The 24,336-nt window shown below is 40.2% G+C and overlaps 1 protein-coding gene across 2 annotated transcripts in view; it reads left to right on the forward strand.

Annotated features, from left to right (window-relative positions):
* The window catches only part of PDE7A (phosphodiesterase 7A), a 140,358-nt gene extending 116,988 nt beyond the window's left edge, over positions 1-23,370 (forward strand). For both annotated transcript variants that reach the window (XM_084619612.1, XM_084619613.1), the window contains 8 exons: positions 5,974-6,069; positions 10,939-11,039; positions 13,634-13,765; positions 14,043-14,134; positions 14,784-14,928; positions 17,582-17,678; positions 19,856-19,936; positions 21,588-23,370. In XM_084619612.1, the coding sequence (XP_084475738.1) occupies positions 5,974-6,069; positions 10,939-11,039; positions 13,634-13,765; positions 14,043-14,134; positions 14,784-14,928; positions 17,582-17,678; positions 19,856-19,936; positions 21,588-21,799 (956 nt within the window). In that variant the 3' untranslated portion in view covers positions 21,800-23,370. The remainder of the gene's footprint in view (positions 1-5,973; positions 6,070-10,938; positions 11,040-13,633; positions 13,766-14,042; positions 14,135-14,783; positions 14,929-17,581; positions 17,679-19,855; positions 19,937-21,587) is intronic.
* Positions 23,371-24,336: the final 966 nt, after the last annotated feature.

Genomic DNA, 24,336 nt, shown 5'->3' on the forward strand with positions numbered 1-24,336 from the left:
CTCAAAAGTGAGTCTCATTAAGATAAGGAGCATGAGAGCTTTTTTACATGAGAAAGTTGCATGGGTGTAATTTAAGATGTGAATTTAAATAGATACAGTAACTCCTCACTTAACATTGTAGTTATGTTCCTGAAAAATGCTACTTTAAGCGAAACGATGTTAAGCAAATCTAATTTCCCCATGAGAATTAATGTAAATGGGGGGGTTAGGTTCCATGGAAATTTTTTTTGCCAGACAAAAGACTATATTTTAAATATATATATATATATATATATACACACACAGTGTAAGTTTTAATTAAACAATTTAATACACAGCAATGATGATTGTGAAGCTTGGCTGAGGTGGTGAAGTTGGAGGGTGGAAGAGGGTGGGATATTTCCCAGGCAATGCCTTGCTGCTAAATGATGAACTAACACTCGGCTGAGCCCTCAAAGGTTAACACATTGTTGTTAATGTAGCCTCACACTCTACAAGGCAGCATGAATGGAGAGAGGGGGAGACACGCACCGTGTGTGTGTGTGTGTGAGAGAGAGAGACATGCATTGCCCCTTTAAGTACGCTGAACCCACTCTAAGTACATTGTCTTTTTAAGTACATCGGCAAGTTGAGACTCCCTCCGTCCTGAGCCCTGTGGTGTTCCCCGCCCCCAGCTCTGTGGAGATGGGGGTACAGGAGTGGAGAGAGGGGGACACCTGATATTAGCACCCCTCTTTCCCCCTCCTTGCACTGCAAGCAGGAGGCTCCCAGGAGCAGCTCCAAGGCAGAGGGCAGGAGCAGCACATGGTAGTGGGGGGAGGGACAGATGAACTGCCGGCAATTGATAGCCTGCTGGGCGGTTTCTGCACAAGGAACTTAGGGGAGTGGGGAGCTATGGGGGGCTGCTGGTCCACGCTGGTTCCAAGCCCCCACTAGTTAGCTCCAGTGGGCTGCTTTTTCTGCAAGAAGTGGACAAAGCAGGTGGCTGCCAAACAATGTTATAAGGGAACATTGTGCAACTTTAAATGAGCATGTTCTCTAATTGATCAGCAACATAACAACGAAACATTAACTGGGACGACTTTAAGTGAGGAGTTACTGTATAGTTAATGTGGTGCAAAAAGCTGTGGCTGTGTCTGCACTTGAGTTAGGTCAACATGAGGCATGAAAAAACCACGTCCCTGACTGACATAGCTATGTCAACCTAACCCCCAGTGTAGATGCAGCTGTGTTGAGAGAAGAATGCTTCCATCAACGTAGCTAACTTTGGGGACGTGCTATTCTTACACTGATGGAAAAAACTCTTCCTTTGATGTAGGCCAGGTATACATGCAAAAGTTAAATCAGCCCAGCTATATCACTCGGGTGTGAAAAATCCACATCCCTGAGTGATGTAGTTAAGCCAACCTAACCCCCAGTGAGGTCAGTGATAGGTGGACAAAAGAATTCTTACATCAACCTAGCTACTCCCTCTTGGGAAGGTGGATTAATTACAGCAATGGGAGAATCCCCCCACCCATCGCTGTAGTGTCTACAATGAAGCACTACAGCAGCGCAGCTGCAGCTGTGCCAGTGTTATGTTTGAGGTGTAGATTAGTCAATAGACTATGGGGTTCTGTCAGCGTAGCTACACAGACATAGCTATGCTGATATGTAGATGCACACTATGTGATACTCTTACTTTGCTATAAGAATGGTTTACTGCATCTTAGCTCAGAGGTGGGCAAACTACGGTGGCCCATGGAACCGTCCTGCCCAGCCCCTGAGCTCCTAGCCCGGGAGGCTCGCCCCCAGCCCCTCCCCTGCTGTTCCCTCCCCCGCAGCCTCAGCTTACTGTGCCTCGGCGCAATGCTCTGGGTGGCGGGGCTGCGAGCTCCTGGGGAAGCACAGCTGCAGGGCCCGGCCTGAGCCGGTGCTCTGTGCTGAGCCGTGGCTTGGCTGGCTCCAGTCGGGCGGTGCGGCTGTAGCGCTGCCAGCCACCGGTGCTCCAGGCAGGGCAGTAAGGGAGCAGGGGGGTATTGGATAGAGGGCAGGGGAGTTTGGGGGGTGGTCAGGGGCGTGGATGGGGTTGGGGCCATCAGAGGGCGGGGAACAGGGGGGTTGAATGGGGGCAGGGGTCCAGGGAGGGGACAGTCAGGAAAGAGAAGGGGGGTTGGATGGGGTGGTTGGGGGCAGTTAGTGGTAGGGGACAGTTAGGGGCGAGGGGTCCGGGGGTGGTCAGGGGACCGAGAACAAGGGAGGTGGGTGGGGCAGGGTTCCCATGGGGGCCATCAGGGAACAGTGGGGGTTGGATGGGGCATGAGTCAGGGGCTGAGAAGCGGAGGGGGGGCGGGGTCGGATGGGACGGGGGCCGGGCCATGCCTGGCTGTTCGGGGAGGCACAGCCTCCCCTAACCGGCCCTCCATACAGTTTCAGAAACCCGATGCGGCCCTCAGGCCAGAAAGTTTGCCCGCCCCTGTCTTAGCTTAAATCAGTTAAGAACAGGTTTCACTAAACTGAAACAAGATTTTTATATAGAAACAAGTGTGCACTTAGCCTTTTTGAACCACTATATCAGTATCTGTGCAAAAGCAGATTCCGGTTATACCAATACTTTTTTGAGGAAACAAGCCCTAACTGTGCCCCCTATGTCTCATATGGACAGGATGGATTGATTTAGTGAATTTAAATTACTTTGATTTAAATCAGTCCACCCTGTTCACATGAGCCATAGGAGGCATAGCAAAGGCTTGTCTACTCAAAGTGATTTGAATAACTGATTTTTAGTTTTCACTTAAATTAGCAAACAGGAAACCTTGATTTAAATAGTCAGTTTTAACCTATTTTTTGCATTTGTACTTGTTAGTTATTTTTCTAAATTGGTATAATTTGTTACTACTTTTTGCTGACCATTAGGATACACTATATCTACATATATTTGTCTAAGCAATTAGGGAGCTTAACATACAGTTATTCAGTCTTAATTTTTACATTTTATTACATTAGAAAATGGTGAATGATGTTATTTAATAGAAGTTTCATTTTTCACTTGTGATTTTGTGTCAAGCTGCATTTGGGTGGAAATTGGAAATCAATTAAAAATGCACAAAACAGCATTTTAGAATTGTTTTATTGAAGTAATACAAACAATAAAATGGGCTGGATAAATTAGGAAAAAAGTAAGCTTATCAAAACATGTTTTTGTATTTAAAACTGATTAATTAAACAAAGGAAATGTTATCCGTAGTTAGTGAATTTAAATTATTGTTTCTGATGACCATGTCGTTAAGGGTTTTAGATCTAGTATATCTTACCTACTCACACCTAGTTCTTATTCATAGATTAGAAGAGGAAACCAAGCTTTTGTGGTTTTTCAACTCCCAATTAGTTTCTCAGCTTCAAATGAACTAGTTATTGAACTGAGTTGAATAACCTGAAATGAAGGAAATATTCTCTTTGCCCCTGCAAAAGAGGCTACTGCTATGAAAAGCTGGTTTAACACATCAATAAACTCTGGTTCTTCTTCTAGTGCTCGTTCATGTCCATGCCATTGTAGATGTGTGTACTTACTACATGCTCCAGTGCTGGAAGTTTTTCCCTCGGGGGTATCCGTAGGGGATCAGCTCTGGCGCCCTCTGGAATGGCACCAGCATAAGGGGCGCCACAGGCTCCCCTCTCCCTAGTTCTTTCTTACTGCCAGTGATGGTGCTGAAACATCTCCTTGCCTCGGCGAGCATTCCTTCTCAACTGTGTCTAGTTGTGATTCTCTGTATATAGTTCTTAGGAAGTTTGTATAGTTTATTAGTACCCTTAGTGCATAAGTTAGAAATAGTTAGTTAGTCCCCTATGGGACTTAACCTAGGGATGGGGCATGCCCCGATCCCCAGACTTCAAACCTTACTTTGGAGCCCCCATACACGATATTCTACAACGACAATGACCAGCTGTGGCCCTATCCAGCTGTCCTGCCAAAGATGGTGTTGCACTTCCTTGTTAACCAGGATATCTTCCTACTGGTGTTCTGTCTAGGGCTTAGGGGTCTTCAGCTGCCTTCCTGGTGCATGTTTCTATTCAGGACATCTGCAGGGCTGCAATGTGGTCTTCGGTACACACGTTCACGATGCCATCACCCAGGAAGTCAGAGATGATGCTGGGTTTGGCAGAGCTGTGCTGCAATCGACACGTCCATGAATTCCTACCCATCTGGTGGTGCTGCTTGGGAGTCACCTACAATGGAATGAACATGAGCAAGCACTTGAAGAAGAAAAGACAATTATCTTTCGTAACTGTTGTTCTTCGAGATGTGTTGCTCATGTCCATTCCATGATCCACTCTCCTTCCCCTCTGTCGCAGTTCCGGGAATAAGAAACTCGGGAGAGCGGGGGTGGGGGGGGGAAGCTGGCGACGCCCCTTATACCGGTGCATACGTGCATCACTCCAGACGATGCCAGAGCTGGTCCCCTACAGATACCACTGAGGGAAAAATTTCCGGCACCAGTCCATGTGGTGAGCACACATACCTACTATGGAATGGTCGTGAGCAACACGTTTCAAAGAACTCCCGTTACGAAATGTAACCGTCTTTTCCATGTGCTTTCACCATTTTATTGTTCTTACTTTCTTTAAACTTTTGGCAGCAAACATTTACTGCTTGAATATATTACTTATTAAATTTTTGTAGACTCTATTAAAATCATTTAAGTTTAGGCCTTAACGTAGGTCGTCAAATTTAGTATTAAATAGGTTTATTTTTAAAATGAAAAGTATATCTAATAAATAAAAATCTGATTTAAAAAAAATAATTGATTTTTATCCACCCTGGATATGGTGCATTCCCATTTTGTCATCCTGGAAGTCATTTTAGATTAGCAGTCCAGTTCTTTGAAGCTGTATGGGGAGAGTGTTGCACATACATCTTTCGGTGATTTTTCCCATACAAACTGAATACAGCAGAGTACTTCTAGATAAATGCCTCTTAAAGGAATAGACTTCAAAAGAACATCTTGTCCTAGTGTTGGGAATAAGAGCTTTTTGGGGAAGTGGTACCAAAATGACATGCACACATGTGGTGAAGCATGACAATAAGTTATACGGGGTGGGGAACTTTGTGCTTCTGAGTAGAGCACCTAGCACACTGAGTGGCTGTGTAACTGGTTGTTAAAGTGACACTGTCAAAGTAATGACAGGTTTCAGAGTAACAGCCGTGTTAGTCTGTATTTGCAAAAAGAAAAGGAGGACTTGTGGCACCTTAGAGACTAACCAATTTATTTGAGCATTAGCTTTCGTGAGCTGCTGAAGTGAGCTGTAGCTCACAAAAGCTTATGCTCAAATAAATTGGTTAGTCTCTAAGGTGTCAAAGTAAATATGCCAAAAACTGATCTTGTTGTCAGTGTTATATGTGTTTAATTTGCAAGCCTGCCTTACTGACTCTGAAATTTAAAAAAAAAAAAAAGAAATCAAATATATGATATGGAATATTTCAGCTCCTAGTAAACAAATGATCATAGCAGTTGCTTTGTAGTACTACAAATTTCATAGCAAATGGCACATTTGTATATTCTTTGATTTCTGGTTTCAGCGCGGATTACTTTTGCAAGAAAACACATGTTGGAATAACTAAATGTAAGGTGTTCAACTTGGGGCAGTTTTCAACATTGATTATTTTTTTGCCTTAATTACCTCTGTGTTCCTTTTCTAAGCAATAAACCTACTTAGGTGGATTGCCGGTTAATTGTTTTTAAAGGTACAGTGCTACTGAAAATGGACTTTTTAATTTTTTTTTAATATTGAGTGAGACTCCTCATTGCACAGTTTATTGCTGATAGTGGATATATTGAGAATCACTAGGGGAAATTGTTAATGGACTAGACCAATTAATGCTTACAGAATTCTTATACTTTTCAATCTGTTTGCATAACTTTTGAATACAAAAACTTTTAAATAATTTTTCCCTGGTGATGGAAGCGCTAGTTTCATCTTTTTTTAAATGAATTAATATTTGTATTTTATTTTTAGGAAACAGTCTAGTCAGCTTAACCTTCCACCTGTTTAATCTTCATGGACTGATAGAACACTTCCACTTAGATACGATGAAACTTCGTAGATTTTTAGGTAAATATATTATAGTCTTTTGTTAAAGTGAACATTACTCCTTAACTCCATTTTAAAAGATACCTTTTGAAGTACTGCTTAGAGTTTAGCAAGAAAGTTTGAACAGTGCTGATTTGAAGCTGGTTCCTATAATGGTAGTATTGTCATACTGTGTGCACTTACAAATTTTGGAAATAGCTTAATTTTAATAATAGAATTAGGGAGGTGAAGGAAAAAAATTTCTGCAAAAATCAGTTACATTAAGTTTGGCAGAAAAAAATGATTTTGCCCAAGAATGTGTGAATTTCATGATGTGTCACAGTTGTATGCAACGGATTATGAAGGCTGAATTTCACATCACAAATGAGGGAAGAGGAGATAGTGAGAATATTATTGAAATATAATATTGGTTTTGACCTTGGTTTCTGAAAAGAAACATAGTTTGTCTTTATCTAACCTGTAGTCATCGCCAGTTCAGAAGTACCAGTTGCTGAACCCATTTCTGCTCAGGTCTTTTTAGTAGTATAGAAAAGGATCCCATCTTGCTCCACTGATGTAGGAATTAATGCTACTTTCTTAAAGTTGTACAGGGATGTTTGGGACCTTCATGAGGTGATGCTGTATTGTGTATCCTTGGAGAAAGGTGTAAATTAATGTTACTTTTATTTGACAATGGGAGAGCAGCTCTGTTTAATTGTTTATGGACTTGTATTTCTGTATCCTAATGTCCTTGACACAGACCCTGGAATGAGATGGTTCCTTCTTGTTTTTGCACAAGAGTCACCGTGTGGTGCAACATCTCACTTGTCAGTGATGTCCTGGGATGCCTTTACCACGACTTGTTGCACCAAGACCAAAGACTCATCCCTCACATTGCCTGTTTTCCCCTATATCCTCCAACTCAGTCTGAAGGAAAGACTAATTCTTGATTGAGCCAGGAGAAGCAGCTCTCTGTTCCCTTTGGGAGGTTTTCTCAGGAGGCTCGATCTGTTTGATACAAAGCATGTTTTTGTGGTTATGAAGTTTGAAAAAGCAAGGATAAATGGGACTCAGAGGATTTTTTCCCTCCCCCAGACAGAAAGGACAGGAAGGAGTCCAGTCTATTCATCAGTCTGTTCAAATTAAATCTCTGCTGTACAAGTTCCCTAGCAGTTCCTCCTAATAAATGACTGATTTCTCCTTAAGTGGATTCAGGGTCTGTGGTCGAAACAAACACATCAGCTGTCCTCAAAAACCTGTAGACTGGAAAGTGAAGAGAGTATCTAGGTGAACGTCTGATTTTAGGCTGTCCAGTTCGTCACTGTGACGAACTGTTTGTCTTGTCTCCTTGGTCATCCCCTGGTTATCTGAGGTTCAGCTAGGGAGGGGACTTTATTTCATTTTTAAAATCAGTTTGGAATAACCTATCTAAATGTCTTCAGGTAATCAGTAACCTCAGCCACATAGTCCAAGATTCTCTTGGGTCATCTGCCAACATATTCAACAGCTCCATAGTTGTCAGGAGGGCTGTCTGAGTTAGGCTGTTATTGGGGAGAAAGACAAGCTTTTCTAGCATGGAATGGCTCCCCTCCCTTCCAAGGATATTCCCACTTTTTAGAGTCTTCCTTAATTCTATCCTAGCATATCTGGATAGTGAGAAAATATTCTAATTATAGCTGCTGACAAGATGAACCAAATCCAGTCTTGGATGCAGCTTCCAGGAAGAGGCCTTCCTCTTCTGGCTGTTCCCTAGGCCAATTTCCAGAAGGTTGCAATTTTTTTAGAAACCAAAAGACCGTTCAGATTGTTTCAGTCCTCTCCCAAGATCATTTCTGATTACTTGAGGTCACTCCAAGGTTTTACCTCCAGTGTCCATTTTTTCAGTCCCACTGGGCTCTCAGCATTTCAGGCATATGGGTGCTCTCTGTGGTACCTAGAAACTACTTTGAGATCTTCTGTCTCCCCCATTCTCCTGTTTGCAAATTCATCTCCAGACTCTAGCTTCATCAGTCAGAGAAGACACATATCAAATGTGTTGTCAGACCACTGTTTCTCCGGAAATGGAACCATGACCCTTTTTTTTCAAATAACAAGTGTGTTACCCTAGGATCGTTGCAATAATCAGTAAGTTGAGGTGAGTGGGGGAGGATTTGAGACTTCAAGTGGCTGAACCAGTTTATGAAGCAGCAGAAATTCTGGATGGAGACATTCTGAACTGCCCTCTCATCCATGGAGATGGGGTATGGGTGGCCATCTAAATGGGAGCATTATGTTGTCTTGCTAGATAAGAGTAACAGAAATAAACATTTTTGTCTCCTGTGTGAAGTGTTAATTTGTGCAAAACAGTCATAACCTGTATTTGCTTCCAATCTTTTGACATTACATAAGCCCTGAGAACGTTCACCAGTCATGGTACCAGTTACAACTGCATTCAGGCAACAGGACTTGATGATAGGACACTGAATGATCCTGGCAGGTACCAGGGAAAGGCAGTGGGATTTCTGCATCAACAACTCAATCCACTTCAAAGCCTCTCACCTCCTGTGTGTTCAGAATGCGCTGAGAAACCGCTTAAGTAGATTGTTCAACAGTCGTCTTGAGTGGTCTCTTTGTCCAGATATGGCCAGGTTCATTTTCCAGTGGTGGGATATACCACTGATAGACCAGTTTGCTACAAAAATCAATAGGAAGTGTCACCAGTTTTGTTTTCAAGCAGGTCACCGCCCTAGGTCTCTGATGGATGTTTCTCTCTGCCTTAGTCAGACAGACTCCTGTATGCATTTCCTCCAGGTCCACTCGACTTAAGCTGACAGCTCTGCCGTGTCTGTGGCAACATTGGTTTTCCACTCTAACTCTTTCACACAGAGCTCATCTAATACTGACTGATCTCCAAGAACATGATTGCCTCCTCCACCCCAATCTGCAGGGCCTGAGAACCTTGAAGCTCCATGGTGAACTCGAAGAAATTTGTTTAAAGGAGGTCCACGATGTGCTTTTAAGTAATGGAAAACCTTCTATGAGGTATAGTTACTAGCAAAGTGGAAGAGATTCTCCATCTGGTTACAGCAGAAAGGCATTTCCTTGGTCCAGGCTCTGATCCATCATGTGTTGGACATCTGTTTTACCTGAAGCAACAAGGTCTTGCCATTAGTTCTGTCAAAGTCCATTTGGCAGATGTCTTGGAGTTCTACCCACCAGTTGACAACCACCCTAATGGATCCTCGTTTGAATCATTGGCAACTTGTTCATTACTTCATCTCTCCATGAAGGTGGCATTTTTGGTCTCAATCTCCTCATCCAGGAGAGCTCTGGTTTCTGAACCTCCATATACGGTCTTCTACAAGGACAAGTTTATCTGTGTCCTCATCTGAAGTGAGTCACCAATGTGGTGTCTCACTTTCATATTAATCAGGCTATATATTTACCAACTTCCTTCCCTAAACCTCGTAATCATAGTGATGAGGAGACACTCCACACACTGTACTTCAGAAGAGCATTAAGCTTTTTACCTGGCCAAAACTAAACAATTTAGGTCGTTGTCATAGCTGTGGCAATTGTGGACAGATTGAAGAGCTTTCCAGTCTATTTTCAGAGGATTTTGTTGTGGCTTTCCACTTGCATTTGTTTGTGTTCTGACTTGGCTAGTATAACTCCACAGAGTAGGGTGTTCACACATGCAACAAGATCTCATGCAGCCTTTGGGGCCCAGGTGATTATTCTGGACATTTGCAAAGTACTGATTTGGTCTTCAGTACACACCTTTGCTTCACATCATGTCATCTTTCAGTGTTCTACAGATTATGCCACTTTTGGGCATGTGGTCCTGCAATCCTTATCCTGGTAGACTCTGATCTCACTGCCAGATCAAACAGCTTCTGAATGAAATGGAAGGGACATGTTGTAATCACTTGAAGAGAAAACGGTTACTAGCCTATTCTGTAATGGTTGTTCCTTGAGATGTGTTACATATGTCCATTCCACAACCCACTCTCCTTTCTATTTCTATCAGACTCTGTCTGGCGAGAGGGACTGAGGAGGTGGCTCTTTATACCTTCATGTGATGGCACGAGGTAACAGAGGGCTTGTGCTGCCCCAGTGGGTTACCGTTAAGGGGAAAATCTCCAACAGGTGCGTGCGCAACCAGTGCACAGTTGAAGTGAAATTATAGAATAGATTACTAACCATTTTTTTTGTTTGTTTGTTTGCTATAAACTAGTTCCCTTGTACTGATTCCACTCAAGTGACTTTCCACATATTGTAATTGCAGTGCTTAAGGAAAGCAAGAAGGACTTGGAAAGGCAAGCGAAGACAACAGTCTGGTTCATATGGGGCTAGTGGCTGGACAGTGGTCAGGAAGGAAAGACTTCTTCACATGTACTGAAACTAAAAGCAGAACAGCTAGCTCTTCTGTCCCTGATGGGTTGCTGTAGGGTACCATTTTCTGATCAAGGCCCACCAGTGTGATGCGTGGATTGCCTAAATTATCTATGAGGGACATAAAAGATTAGCAGAGGTGTCAGCCCTGCTGTTCTGATTAATAGAATCAACTTCCATATGTGTGTTCCAGGTTGCCTCAACGTTCAAGCAGACTGGCTTAGCAGAGAGAGAGACTCCTGCTAAGGAGGTGGTTGCTCAGTAAGATCATAATATTCCAGATCATAACATTGTGATCAAAGTTGAATAACTTGATCTCCAGGATGACTTTATACTAAAACTTGTGTTAGCTTAAAAAATATTGCGTGACCACATAAAACCTTTGTGTGAGAGTACTGGAGATGGTTCTACTTAAACAAATTTGATATGTGAACTTTATATATGTCTTATCAAAAATGTCAATTTGTGATATTTATATTGTTTTCTTTTTTAAATTGCCATTTTAATTAAACCCAGATGTTTGTTTTCTTTATATAGTTATGGTTCAAGAAGATTATCATAGTCAAAACCCTTATCATAATGCAGTTCATGCTGCTGATGTGACTCAGGCCATGCACTGTTATTTAAAAGAACCTAAGGTAGGATATACAAATTTGTTTTACATAACGTGTAAAGGTACAAATATAATGTTTGTATTTTCTTAATGTTCCTTAAAACCATAAAGATTTTAAGCTACTGGGAAAAAAACCTCTGCTCCAAGAATTATGCACGTCATTGAGTCAGAAGCTGGCAGTAGAGACCCAAATAACTCAGTTTTTCAAAAGCTGATATATCACTTATGCTTAGTTCACCTTGGATACTAATGAACAAAGCTCCTCTGCCAGATGCAGGTTGTAGCAGTGTACAAGAGTTGTCTGTCCTTTCTTCTTTCGGAAAGGGCCATTGTGAAAGGAAGATACCTAGCAGAGAGAGTTCTACATAAGGAGCTGAGCAAAGCTAACAATTGTCAGAGGTAACTTTAATTGCTGGTACTCTGGTATAGGCTACACACTAGAGAGGAAACTTCAGGGAAAAATGCTACTTTCTGATTAGATTAGAGAAGTCCCATGATGTACTGTAGCCAGTTGGAAACCAGCTATCTAGTTCAACACTGATTTTTTTTTATCGGTTTGGTTTATTCTTGTAGAGTAATAGTGGTCTGCACTACTCTTGCATAGTGTCTGGTCTAAGATCTCAAAGAACTTACAAATATTAATTAAATAAAGTTTGTAATGTTCTGGGAGGTAGGTAAGTATTTTATTTATATTTTTGTCATGCCTAGAGATCTCAATTAAGAGTGGGGCCCTGTTGTACTAGGGTGCTATATGATCACATAGTAGGAAACAGTACCTACCCTGATTAGCTAAACTGTCTGAAGCTTCAAGGTGGCAATCATTTGCCTGCATGCTATCTATAGCATTGCATTAAGGTTGGTGGGACTCCATACAAGATTGAGGCCTCTCATATGAGACAAGATGCAACACATGACTTGACAACCAAAAGGAGGGAGGAAGATGAGGGTCATGAAAATAAGATCATGCAGTTATATATTTAGCCATTCACAGCTAGGTGCTTTCTGGAGGTAACAAATTTTGTTTTACAAAGGATTCAGGTGTTATCCCCTTCTGTAGGTGACCATATTTTCAAAATGAAAAAGTGAAATCCTTTTGTGGTGACACTTTCTAGGGTTGTGAAATATTCATACAACACTGCACTTTTGTGGGATGGTGGGGAGGGCAGGGAAGAGGGTGTTCTTGAGTCATTACTCCCAACTTCTGATTCAACAATGACATGCATATTTCTTGAAGTGGAGGATTTTTCCAGCAGGTCAGTGTTCTAAAATACCTCATCATGAAACACTGGACAAGCGTCATAAGCACTGAGCAAAAGAAAAGCTTTGATAATGTCCACATTATGACTTTTCACTCCTCCAAATGCTGTTTATCACTCCAAACACTTATTCCCCTGAACTATTTGTTAGTGGTAAAAAGAGAAAATTCTATTTGGTTCAGAAATATATCTCTGTCATTTAGCAAAATGGAAAAAAAAATCAGCTATCCCAGAAATTTCCAGGGACACCCCGGGCAGCGTAAAAAAAAAATTAATTGCCATGGCCACAGAAATCTTTCCTTACCCAAACTGCCAACCCCAGTTAACAGTCACTGATGGTATCACAGATTCCTGGGCTGGTCAATAAACTAGCATCTGAATTTTTTGTTGGTCTTCCAGCAGTCAGGTGGCTTGGCTCAGGTTTTTGTTGTTGGTATAATGGTAAATAAGTATTATTAATGCATGGTTATCAAGTGATGCATTACCACTAATGATGATTTGAATTCAAACAGCTTTATACCAGGGTACATTGGTAGCTTATCATTGGTCTGCCCATATATGCACTTTGTCATCTCTTTTCTACCCTGTTCCTTCTTTTTTGTTTTCCCTGTGAAAAGCTCTTTGTTGTGGGACTCTGAAATTTGAGAGCTTACTGGGTGCCGTTCTCTATTTCCCTACCCTTCTCCCCTTTTTTTCCCAATAGGGGTAGGAAATGGGATTGTGACAGAAGATGGAGACTACCCAATGAACAGTTCTGACAATATCTGAGGCATATAGAGCCTTAACTTGCTTAAATAAAAAACATCTTATGTTGAAATGATATTATCTGCATTAAAACTAGAGGAGAAATAGCAGGACCTTTTGCTGACCGTGTACATATTAAGATCGGCTCGGAAGATGAGTTGGACAACTAACTTGAAGAAATAACCTCTTTCAAGGATTTTTAATTTAAACAGGGATTTTGAAATACTCTCTGGTTGATAATGGAGTAGCTAACAATTTGAGTGACAGCTCTAGCTATCATAAATATTTAAATAGTTATTGTGTCTATCTAGATATTATCGACGAGGTCAGATGAAATTGATTTGAGCCTTTAACTCCTGTAGGGTAATTACTCCTGGATTGCCTTGTACAATGGTTGCTATTAAACTTTTTTTTAAAAGTTCTACTAGTACCCTCACCTCCTTCTCTGCATTCACCTTTCTGTTATGGTGCTCTTCCTTCAAAGCACTATGTGAAAGATGAAATTGAATGGTCATTTTTGGGACCTTTTTCCAGGGACTGAATGCTAGCTATGAAAAGCCAATCAGAATTTTTTCACCTGTGAATGTTCCCATGAATAATACTGTTACATTTATTACAGCTTTCCAAATCTCTCACTCCATGGGATGTTCTGCTCAGTTTAATTGCAGCTGCCACACATGATTTGGATCATCCAGGTGTTAATCAGCCTTTCCTTATTAAAACAAACCATTACTTAGCAACTTTATATAAGGTAAGTGAAAATATCATACTTATCAGAACCAGGTTTGAGTATCTTTTCAGTATAGAATTATATTAACAGTGAAATTGCTAATGTACTCACTTAATAGTAGACTTGAACCTGGGATTTTTGTCCCATTGAGTGAAAACAATAAATACAAGCTATTAATGTAATAGAAGTATTAAAAAGTTTGAAAATCATGAACCTTTTTAAGGGGCATATAGACTGTAGTGTAAAACTAATAAAATCTTTTAAAGTGACACCAGTAATTTTGTTTTCTGTTTTGCAGAATATCTCAGTATTAGAAAACCACCACTGGAGATCAGCAGTAGGGTTGTTGAGAGAGTCTGGTTTATTTGCACATATGTCATTAGAAAACAGGTCTGTATTTTTTATACAGAGAGTGTACACTATATGAAGTTACACACAATGTATTATCCATGGCATCAGACAACTTTGTAAACAAGTGTTCTGTTAAAATATTACATAGCAATTCATAATCCTAGCTGAATATTCAGATCAATTTGAAGATTTAATGGGTGGTATGAGCCTCGCAGGAACAGTTAATTATTCAGTATACAACTTGGAAACTAGTATTTATTGTGAAAACTGTGTGATGGAAGTGTATTCATTATACAAACATTTGATTAGATTGAAAGAAAATATTGACTGACTAGTAAGAGATAATTGTATTTTGTGACCTAAACAGTAACTCATGATCTGTATTTTTAAATTGCAGCTCTTTTCATCTTCTTTAACAATAGCTAGAATTTAGCTTAAAAATATATGCAGTAAGTTTCTCTCTTCCTGAGAGCTACCTGTGAAATGTCTGAGTATTTTTATAAATATTGTAGTTTTTAAAAATTTTATATAAACATTTGAAAGTGCTGCACTTACAGCCATCATGGCTTACAGTTTATTTATACATTCATATACAGTTGCTGCATTCAACTTAAACGTGTAAATATGATGCTTTAATTTTTTTCCTCATATTTTCGTGCCTTTGGGTGTTTTATATCACTAATTTCAGGCAGCTGATGGAAAGCCAGATAGGTGCTCTCATTCTTGCTACAGACATAAGTCGGCAAAATGAATACCTGTCCCTGTTTAGAACCCATTTGGACAGAGGAGACCTATGTTTAGAGGAGGCAAGCCATCGCCACTTCATTTTACAGGTGACTGTTTTGAAACTTCCATACTATTCAGAAGTAAATTGCTTCAAATATCATACTTTTTTTTCCTCCCAGGAAAATGGTCTTCAGCTGCCATGGGTGACCAGTGAAGAGGGGATGTTTTTATTCTTTAGTTGTTTAGATCTTGTAAAATGTCAGGTTGACAGCACTGGAAATTAAGCTCTTATATTTGTTTACAGAAGAGGTGCAGCACAAGTGACCAGTATTTTCCTTATGCTGTTCTGCCAGTGCATATCACCTTCTTCTGGAGGGACCATCTTCAGGGTCAAGAGGGTATTTCTGTCTTGATGCATCATCTTCAATTCTTTCTCTCTGCAGAGAGACTGCCAAGAAGGGCACCGACTGAGATGTTAACTTTCAAAGTAGAAAATGTTGCTGTGCTAGAACAGAAAGTTACTGACCTCACTCTTTCGACCTGTTTGAAGCAGCTTATTTTCACGGATAATTTAAAAAACCTCGGTAGGCAGTAACACACCATAGGTGGTTCCTCCTTCACTGCCATACAGTCTGGATGACAACCGGTCAAAATTCAGAATTTCTGCCTCTAAACAAGAAGGCAGCAGGAAGGCGACCTCTGCGACTGCTTTCTGGTTGCCATTTTGATGAGTTTTTACTACAGGCTTACAGAGGGTCCATGAACCACTGAGAATGTTAAAGACAAAACTTTAGGAAAAAATACCACTTCTTTGTTAGCAGTCAGTTGACATAATTTATGCTTAGTGTGTGCAAGGCCTGCTTACACAATGAAATGGAGTACCAGCAAGTCCTGCTGAGGCTCCCCAAGATCCTCACTCTGTAGAGGGCAAAACCAGCCCTTTCTGCCTGCACATGTTAGAGAGGAGCTTGCTCAATGAGCAGAGGGAGGCGCAGATGAATCAGAAACGGAGGAGGGGGAATTAGAAATGGAGGTAAAGGTTTTCAGTCTCACTGATCCCAGCAGGCAGAAACTGGGTTAACAAATCTTTCAATGAGGTTCAAGTTTTTTGCTCCTCCCTCTAAAGAAAATTCCTAAGAGACTGGTTAAGACTGTTTTATAGTTAGCTTTGGGTCCCTTAGGCAATACTCTAAAGTATATTGTGGGGTATTGCTGTGCTGTTACGAACCCTTGGTTTGTGCTGTCAGATACTTCTCAACAGGGAGGTGTACAGAAGGCTAAAACACTTCCTTTGAGAAAGAGGGACATTAAACTGGAGGGAGGACCCTCTTAAAGAATGCAGAAATCCTGTAATTTCAGATTGGTCATCCTGTCTACAAAAGTACGAACCCAGGGTTTGAACTGTCCCAACCAAGCCATAAACAATACATTTTCTGTTAAGTGGGGATTTATATTTTGTTTTTCAAAAATAAGTAATGCAAGGAAGTAAACTGAACTATACTAACTCAATCCTACTAGGATCTCTGGCATTGAAACTATGCTATTAGTTAATTCTTTAACTTATTGCAGTTATAAAATGGGGAGCAGGGATGTTAACTGGCTTTGAAATAGTGTTTTCCTAACAGCTAACTTAATTTTTGGTTAGAGTTAATTAAAATAAATACCGTTTTGTCATTTTATTTCGTATATAAATGTCTTTGTATTGAATGCTCTGTATACAGTGCCTTTGAGAGGTACTCTGTATTTAACTCTCATTCACTTTGTCCAGGATAGAAGTCTGTTTGCCTTCAGTTTTACTTAGCTCTGTTCATGACCTCTTATAATTCTCAAAGTAGCATTCTGTTAGCTAAGTCTAAGATTTTGTCACTGATCTTATTAGCAAAAGTCACGGACAGGTCACGGGCAAAACAGAAAAAGTCACAGAAGCCGTAACCTGTCCCTAACTTTTACTAAAAATATCTTTGACAAAAAGTGGATCTGCGGATCCCCACACTACTTCAAGTGGGGAAGCTGCAGGGACTAGGAGCTGCCTGTAGCAGCTGGGATTCCCTGCCACCCACGGGGGCCAGGAGCTTGGGCTCCTTCTTAGCAGCCCGGAGCTGTCTGCCACCCCCAGGAGCTCGGGGGTTCCCCCACTGCTGCCCACTGGGAGCTTGGGGTTCCCCTACAGTGCCACCCTTGGCGTGAGGGAGCTGGAGGTTCTCCCGCCGCCACCTACTGGGAGCTGGGGGTTCCCCGCCACCTCCCACCACGAGTTGGGGGTGGGTGCCCCACCACCCCCAGTGGCAGAGAGCTCAGGGGTTTCCCCGGCAGCGGCAGGGTGCTCGGGGGGTATCCCGCCACTGCCCCTGCAGCTCCCTGCCGGCGGGGAAACCCCCACAGCTCCCTGTGGGGGCGGTGGGGGAATTCCCTGCAGCTCCCTGCCGCCAGGGGCAGCGGGGGTACCCCACAGCTTCCTGCCCCAGCAGGCAGCGGGGGACCCTGCAGCTCCAGACCACCGCAGGCTGAAGTCACAGAGGTCGCTGGAATTCATGGATTCTGTGACTCCGGCGACTTCTGTGACTAAATTGCAGCCTTAACTATGGTATATAATTTTAGAGTGAAATGCAAGTGGTTGGGTTTGTTATGCTGATTATAAAAATGCATGAGACGTTATGGAATACAGTAGTTACTTTAGAAATTATGCTGCTTTTTGTATTCATGTTTTTGCATGTAGAAAAAAAGTAAAAGTTGTGTAACACAGTATATGTAATTCACTAGATGGCTTTGAAGTGTGCTGATATTTGTAATCCATGCCGGACCTGGGAACTGAGCAAGCAGTGGAGTGAAAAAGTAACAGAGGAATTCTTCCATCAAGGCAAGTAAAAGAATAGAAATATTCTAATCTCATACCAATGAATGTGTAAATGTGTCATAAGATGAATATTTGAGAGTCATAGTGACTTTGTGAGATGAAGGGCTATATAAGTTTAGGACTAAAAGAGGGTTAAAATACTTTTTTTTTTGTGTGGCTACATTCTTGAAACAGGCTTCTTCTGCTACTAACAGCTGATGAAGAATCTGCTTTAACTCAATACACCCAAAAGTTTCAGATTCTAGCTGAAATGTATTCCTCACTAGAAAAGATACTTCGAATGAAGGATTGTCTTATAGGGCTGTCAAGCAATTAAAAAAATTAATCACGATTTATCGCATGATTAATCATGCTGTTAAACAATAATGAAATACCATTTATATAAATATTTTTTGATGTTTTCCGCATTTTCAAATATATTGATTTCAGATACAACACAGAATATATGTAATATATACAGAGTATAGGCTCACTTTATATTTATTTTTAAATATAAATATTTGCCCTGTAAAAATAAAAGAAATAGTATTTTAATTCACTTAATACAAGTACCATTGTGCAATCTCTTTATCATGAAAGTTTAACTTACAAATATAGAATTATGTACAAAAAATAACTTCATTCAAAAATAAAACAATGTAAAACTTCAGAGTCTAGAAGTCCACTCAGTCCTACTTCTTGTTCAGCCAATGGCTCAGAGAAACAAGTTCGTTTATATTTGCAGGAGATAATGCTGCCCGCTCCTTGTTTACAATGTCACCTGAAAGTGCGAACAGGTGTTCTCATGGCATTGTTGAAGCTGGCGTTGCAAGATATTTACATGCCAGATGTGCTAAAGATTTGTATGTCCCTTCATGCTTTAACCACCATTCCAGAGGACATGCATTCATGCTGATGACTGGTTCTGTTCAATAACAATCCAAAGCAGAGCGGAGTGACACATGTTCATTTTCATCTGAGTCAGACGCCACCATCAGAAGGTTGATTTTATTCTTTGGTGGTTCGGGTTCTGTAGTTTCCGCATCGGAGTGTTGCTTTTTTAAGACTTCTGAAAGCATGTTCCACACCTTGTCCCTCTCAGATTTTGGAAGGCACTTCAGATTCTTAAACCTTGGTCAAGTGCTGTAGCTATCTTTAGAAATCTCACATTGACTCCTTCTTTATGTTTTGTCAAATCTGCAGTGAAAGTGTTCTTAAAATGAACAACATGTTCTGGGTCATCATCCGAGACAGCTATAACATGAAATATATGGCAGAATGCAGGTAAAACATAGAGCAGTAGACATACAATTCTCCGCCAAGGAGTTCAGTCACAAATTTAATTAACACATTATTTTTTTAACAAGTGTCATCAGCATGGAAACATGTCCTCTGGAATGGTGGCTAAAGCATGAAGGGGCATACGAATGTTTAGCATATCTGGCACATAAATACCTTGGAATGCCAGCTACAAAAGTGCCATGCAAACGTCTGTTCTCACTTTCAGGTGACACTGTAAACAAGAAGCAGGCAGCATTATCTCCCATAAATGTAAACAAATTTGTTTGTCTTGGTGATTGGCTGAATAAGAAGTAGGACTGAGTGGATTGTATGCTCTAAAGTTTTGCATTGTTTTGTTTTTGAGTGCAGTAATGTAACAGAAAAAATCTACATTTGTAAGCTGTGCTTTCACGATAAAGAGATTGCATTTATGGTACTTGTATGAAGTGAGTTGAAAAATACTATTTCTTTTGTTAATCATTTTTACAGTGCAAATATATGTAATAAAAATAAAATAAAGTGAGCACTGTACACTTTGTATGCTGTATTGTAACTGAAATCAATCTATTTGAAAATGTAGAAAAACATCCAAAATATTTAATAAATTTAGTATTCAATTGTTTAACAGTGCATTTAAAACTGCGATTAATCACGATTAATTTTTTTGAGTTAATCGCATGAGTTAACTGTGATTAATCAACAGCCCTAATATTTATCTGCTCTTATATTGGGTTATATTTTTGCAGAATGCATTTTAAAAGTAAGGATACAGCTGTAATACATAGAAACTGTTCTCTCAAGGTGACTTGCCTTCCTTGAATGGTTGTCTAAAACAGATTTGCTTGTGTATATTATGAATTAACAATTCCAGAATGCTTACGGTTAAAAATTACTTTTCTAAGTAATTGTTCTCTCTTTAGGAGATGTTGAAAAAAAATATCACTTGGGTGTGAGTCCGCTGTGTGATCGACAGTCAGAAACCATTGCCAACATCCAGATTGGTAACTACAAATATATGTATTTGAACAGTTTAAAATCTTTCAGTGGTTCCCTTTAATGACAATTTTTAGAGGAAGGAAAGCTATCTTTGCCTGTAAATCTTAGAATTTGCCCTTTGTCTTTTTTTTGTGTTAATTTGGCAATGCTTCTTCACCACAAGCAATTTTTTCTTTGCTTTAAAATTTCTCCTTTGAATTTAGTAATCGTGAAAGGTGCTTGATTGATAGTCCTGGAGACTGAAGTCCTGTATCCATAGAACAGGTATAGCATGGGCAGTAGCAATGTAGCCTTTCCCATATTACTACTCCAATGTGCCTTAATCCTAACCTGGAATGACAAGCTCCAGAGTTAGAGGACATTTCATTCACCTGCCCATTCAGTCCTTGGTGCTTCTAGTGAAGCTGCCAGTTGACTTAGGCTTTTGGAATGTGGACACCTATTCACTGGGAACTGGTTTAAAGATAGTCTTAAAGCATAGGAATTTCATGTAGGCCAATGGATAGCTGGTAGATGATTTTTGATCACTGCCAACCTGGGCTAGATTTATACCAGGGACAGAAGTGAAAGGATTTTGCCATTAATAAACATTGACTTTTTTTTTTAAGTATATTTTCCTATAGATTGAATGGGATTGAATGAAAAAATATGTTCTACTATATTAAGCAGATTAATAAATTTTAACCCCAGACATAATTTGAATTTTTTATCTCATATAAAATTGGAAATGTAAAAAAAAATTGTGACTTTGGTTCTCACAAATTATACTAAATTACATCAATTATAACCAGTAGATTGTTGAATAGCTGACTATAATTTTGATTTTTTTAAAATAAACTTTTTTTTTAAATAAGGCAAAAGTACAGTTCTGGCAACCTTATCTTTAAATTTTTGTTTGCATATATATAGCCAGATTTTTAAAGCTATTCAGGCATCTCACAGCCATTGAAATCAGTGAGAGTTAGGCACCTGAATACCTTTAAAAGTCTTAGACATAGACAAAATACTTGTGTGTGTGTGTGTGTGTGTAGAGGGCAGTCAGCTATTTCAAGATGTCTCATTTGCTGCATAACACTGGGAGCCCTTTAATTTGTGCAGGCCATTAGTCATCTTTGCCTTGAATGAGACACAAGTTTGCCTGGTCATACTTCAATACACTTAACTGGTCTAGTGATGCCGAGGGAATTTGAATGTATATTTCCGTTGTAACACAATTCAGCTTGTTTGTGGGATGGTTTATTATATATGAGCTTGTTTCTGTTAGACTTTTAGGCTTTTTAGTCTAGTTTGTGTAGTTTAATTCAAATCTGATGATTGGTGTCCTCCTTTCTCCTCTCCAATAGTTTTTTTCCCTTTATTTCTCCACTGCCCCAAAAGGGAACAAATGAGATTCATCAGTTCCTTCTTAATACAATATAATGCTATTTCTTTTGACTGTCAAACCTGTAATATTTCTATAGATTATACTTATATATATATTTTAATAAAGTGCCACAGTGTTAGAAATATTGAAAGATGACCATTTTTAGATGTAAGTTGGAGACGAGTTGCTAATGCATTGTTAATCTTTTATATCACTTCCTAAATGCTTTAAAACCTTTACCTTAAAAATGCATATTCTTTCCTGTTTTTAATCTAAAGCTTTCTTCTTTAAAGGTTTTATGACCTACTTAGTGGAGCCATTATTTACAGAGTGGGCCCGGTTTTCAAATACCAGGTTATCACAAACGATGCTTGGTCATCTGGGACTGAATAAAGCTAGTTGGAAGGGACTGCAAAGAGAACAGTCAAGCAGTGGTGATGATACTGATCCTGCATTTGAGGAAATGGACTCAGAGGTATTACCTCAGGAAACTCGATTGTCCTGACTCCAGAATCCGTATGACAAAATTGCCTCTGCAATTGTATCTGCACAATGGGGTTTGAGGAGAAACTTGTTATAACTGCTCAAGGTTCAGTGTAAATGATGCCAGCATTATTTATTTCCAAGTTTTCCTTTACAGATCACTTGAACCCAATTTTTAATTACAAGATTGGAACATAGAGCAATATGCATATGCCTCAGTTGGCTTTTGTTTGGAACCTTGAATATGCAAAGCACAGCAGTGACTGAATCTTGAAGGAACAATACAAGAAGTTTCATCATGGTGCCACGTGGGTTTTTTAAAAAAGTTTGAAATAAGGTCTTCAAAACTAAGACTTGATATGAACTATTCCATTTTCTTGGGATTTAGCAAGTCTTGCATAAACATGTTCAAAGCATACCTTCCACTCAGTCCTTGTTTAAAATATGGAAATGTGAAGTGCCCATCCTCTGCTGCCTCTGGCAAGACTTGATGTTTACAAATGTACTCTGAAACTATTGGTTCTAGACTTATCTTTACGCATGGCTGTGAAAGAACCACTAACTTTGGTTTTCTTTTAGAAAAACAGAAAAAGAAAAAAAGGTCAAATCTGAGACTAAAGCTCTTTTTCCTTTGGATGCCAGAAAAGACTCCATTTGTCATTATTTTGTTTGTGCACTGGGAACTGAGCGTTCACCACAGCCAAGCTTTTCTCCAGTGCTGTATGGGAATGCAATTTTTGAAAATGCTTCTGAATTTGCAGAGTGGGGGGTGGGTGGGTGAGGGGGCGGGAATATTGTCCCTAACCGTGTTGCAGTTCTGCATTGAAAACGTTGCATGTTGTTTTCACTATTGTACATTTGAACTTGCATATGCAAGACAAAGGCAGAATGTCTATAAACACCACATTCAACTCAGGGTATTTGCCAATCTGAAATAAAGTGGGATGGGAACTGTGTCCTTCTGACCAAGGGTACAAATGCCCCTTTCGCTGCAGTGTGTATGTATGTGTGGGTGCGAGAGTGTTCGGGGTTATGTGGGGGAGGGAGCGGGAAGGGTTTCAACTGCAACATTTTTTATTTATTCTTTTAGAATGTGACAGTGTAATGAACAGCCACATTGGGGGGAAACTGTAACAGATTGCTACAGATGCCTTAAACTATGCACACAGCTAAGTGACCAAATTCGTTTTTGATTGAAAAAAGTGCATTGTTTACTTATTCCTCCCTCTCCTGAAACATTACCCATTTACGGGTTTTTGATGTGAAACGGAGAAATGTTTTTAATGACAAAATTTAAGGACTAATTTTAAACTTCAAACATTCCATTTTTGTAATTTGTTTTACACTGTTTTAAGTACAGTAAGCACAACTGTTACAGAATTTAAGAGAAACTGGTGCTTTCTTTTAGTTCATTTGTATTTCCTGTGTTATTTCTGTAAAAGACTGTTTATTAATTCTGTTTACAGTTCGTTGCAACAGCCATTTTTGGGAGAGAGCTTCAGTGTAAAGCCATTTGTAAAGGCTTTACCATACTCATTTTAATATGTGCTTGTTGCTCTTAACTTTTGATGAATAAAAAATAACTTTTCAAAATTATGCTCTTGTATGTTTAAGTTACATAACTGAGTCTATTATTAGTGAAGTAGTTAAGCTTGCAATTAACTTCTATTATAAAACCTTATTTTAACCCATTTTATATGGGGTTTAAATGTTTGTCCTGCAAATTGTCAAACTTCCTCACTTCTGCAACTTTTGCCTGCAGTTAGAATTAGAGCTCACTTAAAAATGATCCTGACTTATGTGTTTGTTTCCCTCTAGGTTAAAAGTGGCTTGTTATCCCTTCAAATTCTCCACATGGTTACATTTTCCTAAACTCACTGTCCATTTGTACGCTCCCTTGGTCTGGAGAAGAACATGCACAGGTCTTGAATTCTAGAACCACCATTTCTAATGTAAAGCCTTAACAAATCTTCCTGCCAGATCCCACACCACCACTCTTACAGGAGTTGATTTCAGTATCATCCACTAAGGTATGTGGGACATGCTACTGATAGCATTTATCTTAATTGTTAATGATTGATTTCCTTTTGTCTAAGTAACAAACCCACTGTAGACACCACCACCCCATCTCTCTCTCTCACACACACACAAACTTCTTGTTAGTGGCACTTTTTTCATTTTCCCCAGTTGCTACTCAAAATGTTGTTGATTTAAATCAGTGGTCACTAACCAGTTGATTGCGATCGACTGGTCAATCCTAAAGGAGCTCCCAGTCGATCGCGATCTCCAGCGGCGCAAAAACAGGCTCCCTGCCTGCCCAGGCCCCACGCTGCTTCCCGAAGCAGTCAGCGTGCCCTGCGGCTGGGGGTCTCCCTCCGCGCGCTGCTCCTGCCTGCAAGCACTGCCCGCATAGCTCCCATTGGCCAGGAACGGGAGCTGTGGTCAATGGGAGCTGTGGGGGCGGTGCTTGCAGAGAGGGGCAGCGCGTGGAGCTATGTGCTGCCTGCCCCACCCCAGGGGCTGCAGGGGCCCATTGGCCCCTTCCAGGAGCAGCGTGGG

This window comes from Lepidochelys olivacea (assembly GCF_965140295.1).
Source record: "Lepidochelys olivacea isolate rLepOli2 genome assembly, chromosome: 2".
In the NCBI taxonomy this organism is placed as follows: Eukaryota; Metazoa; Chordata; order Testudines; family Cheloniidae; genus Lepidochelys; species Lepidochelys olivacea.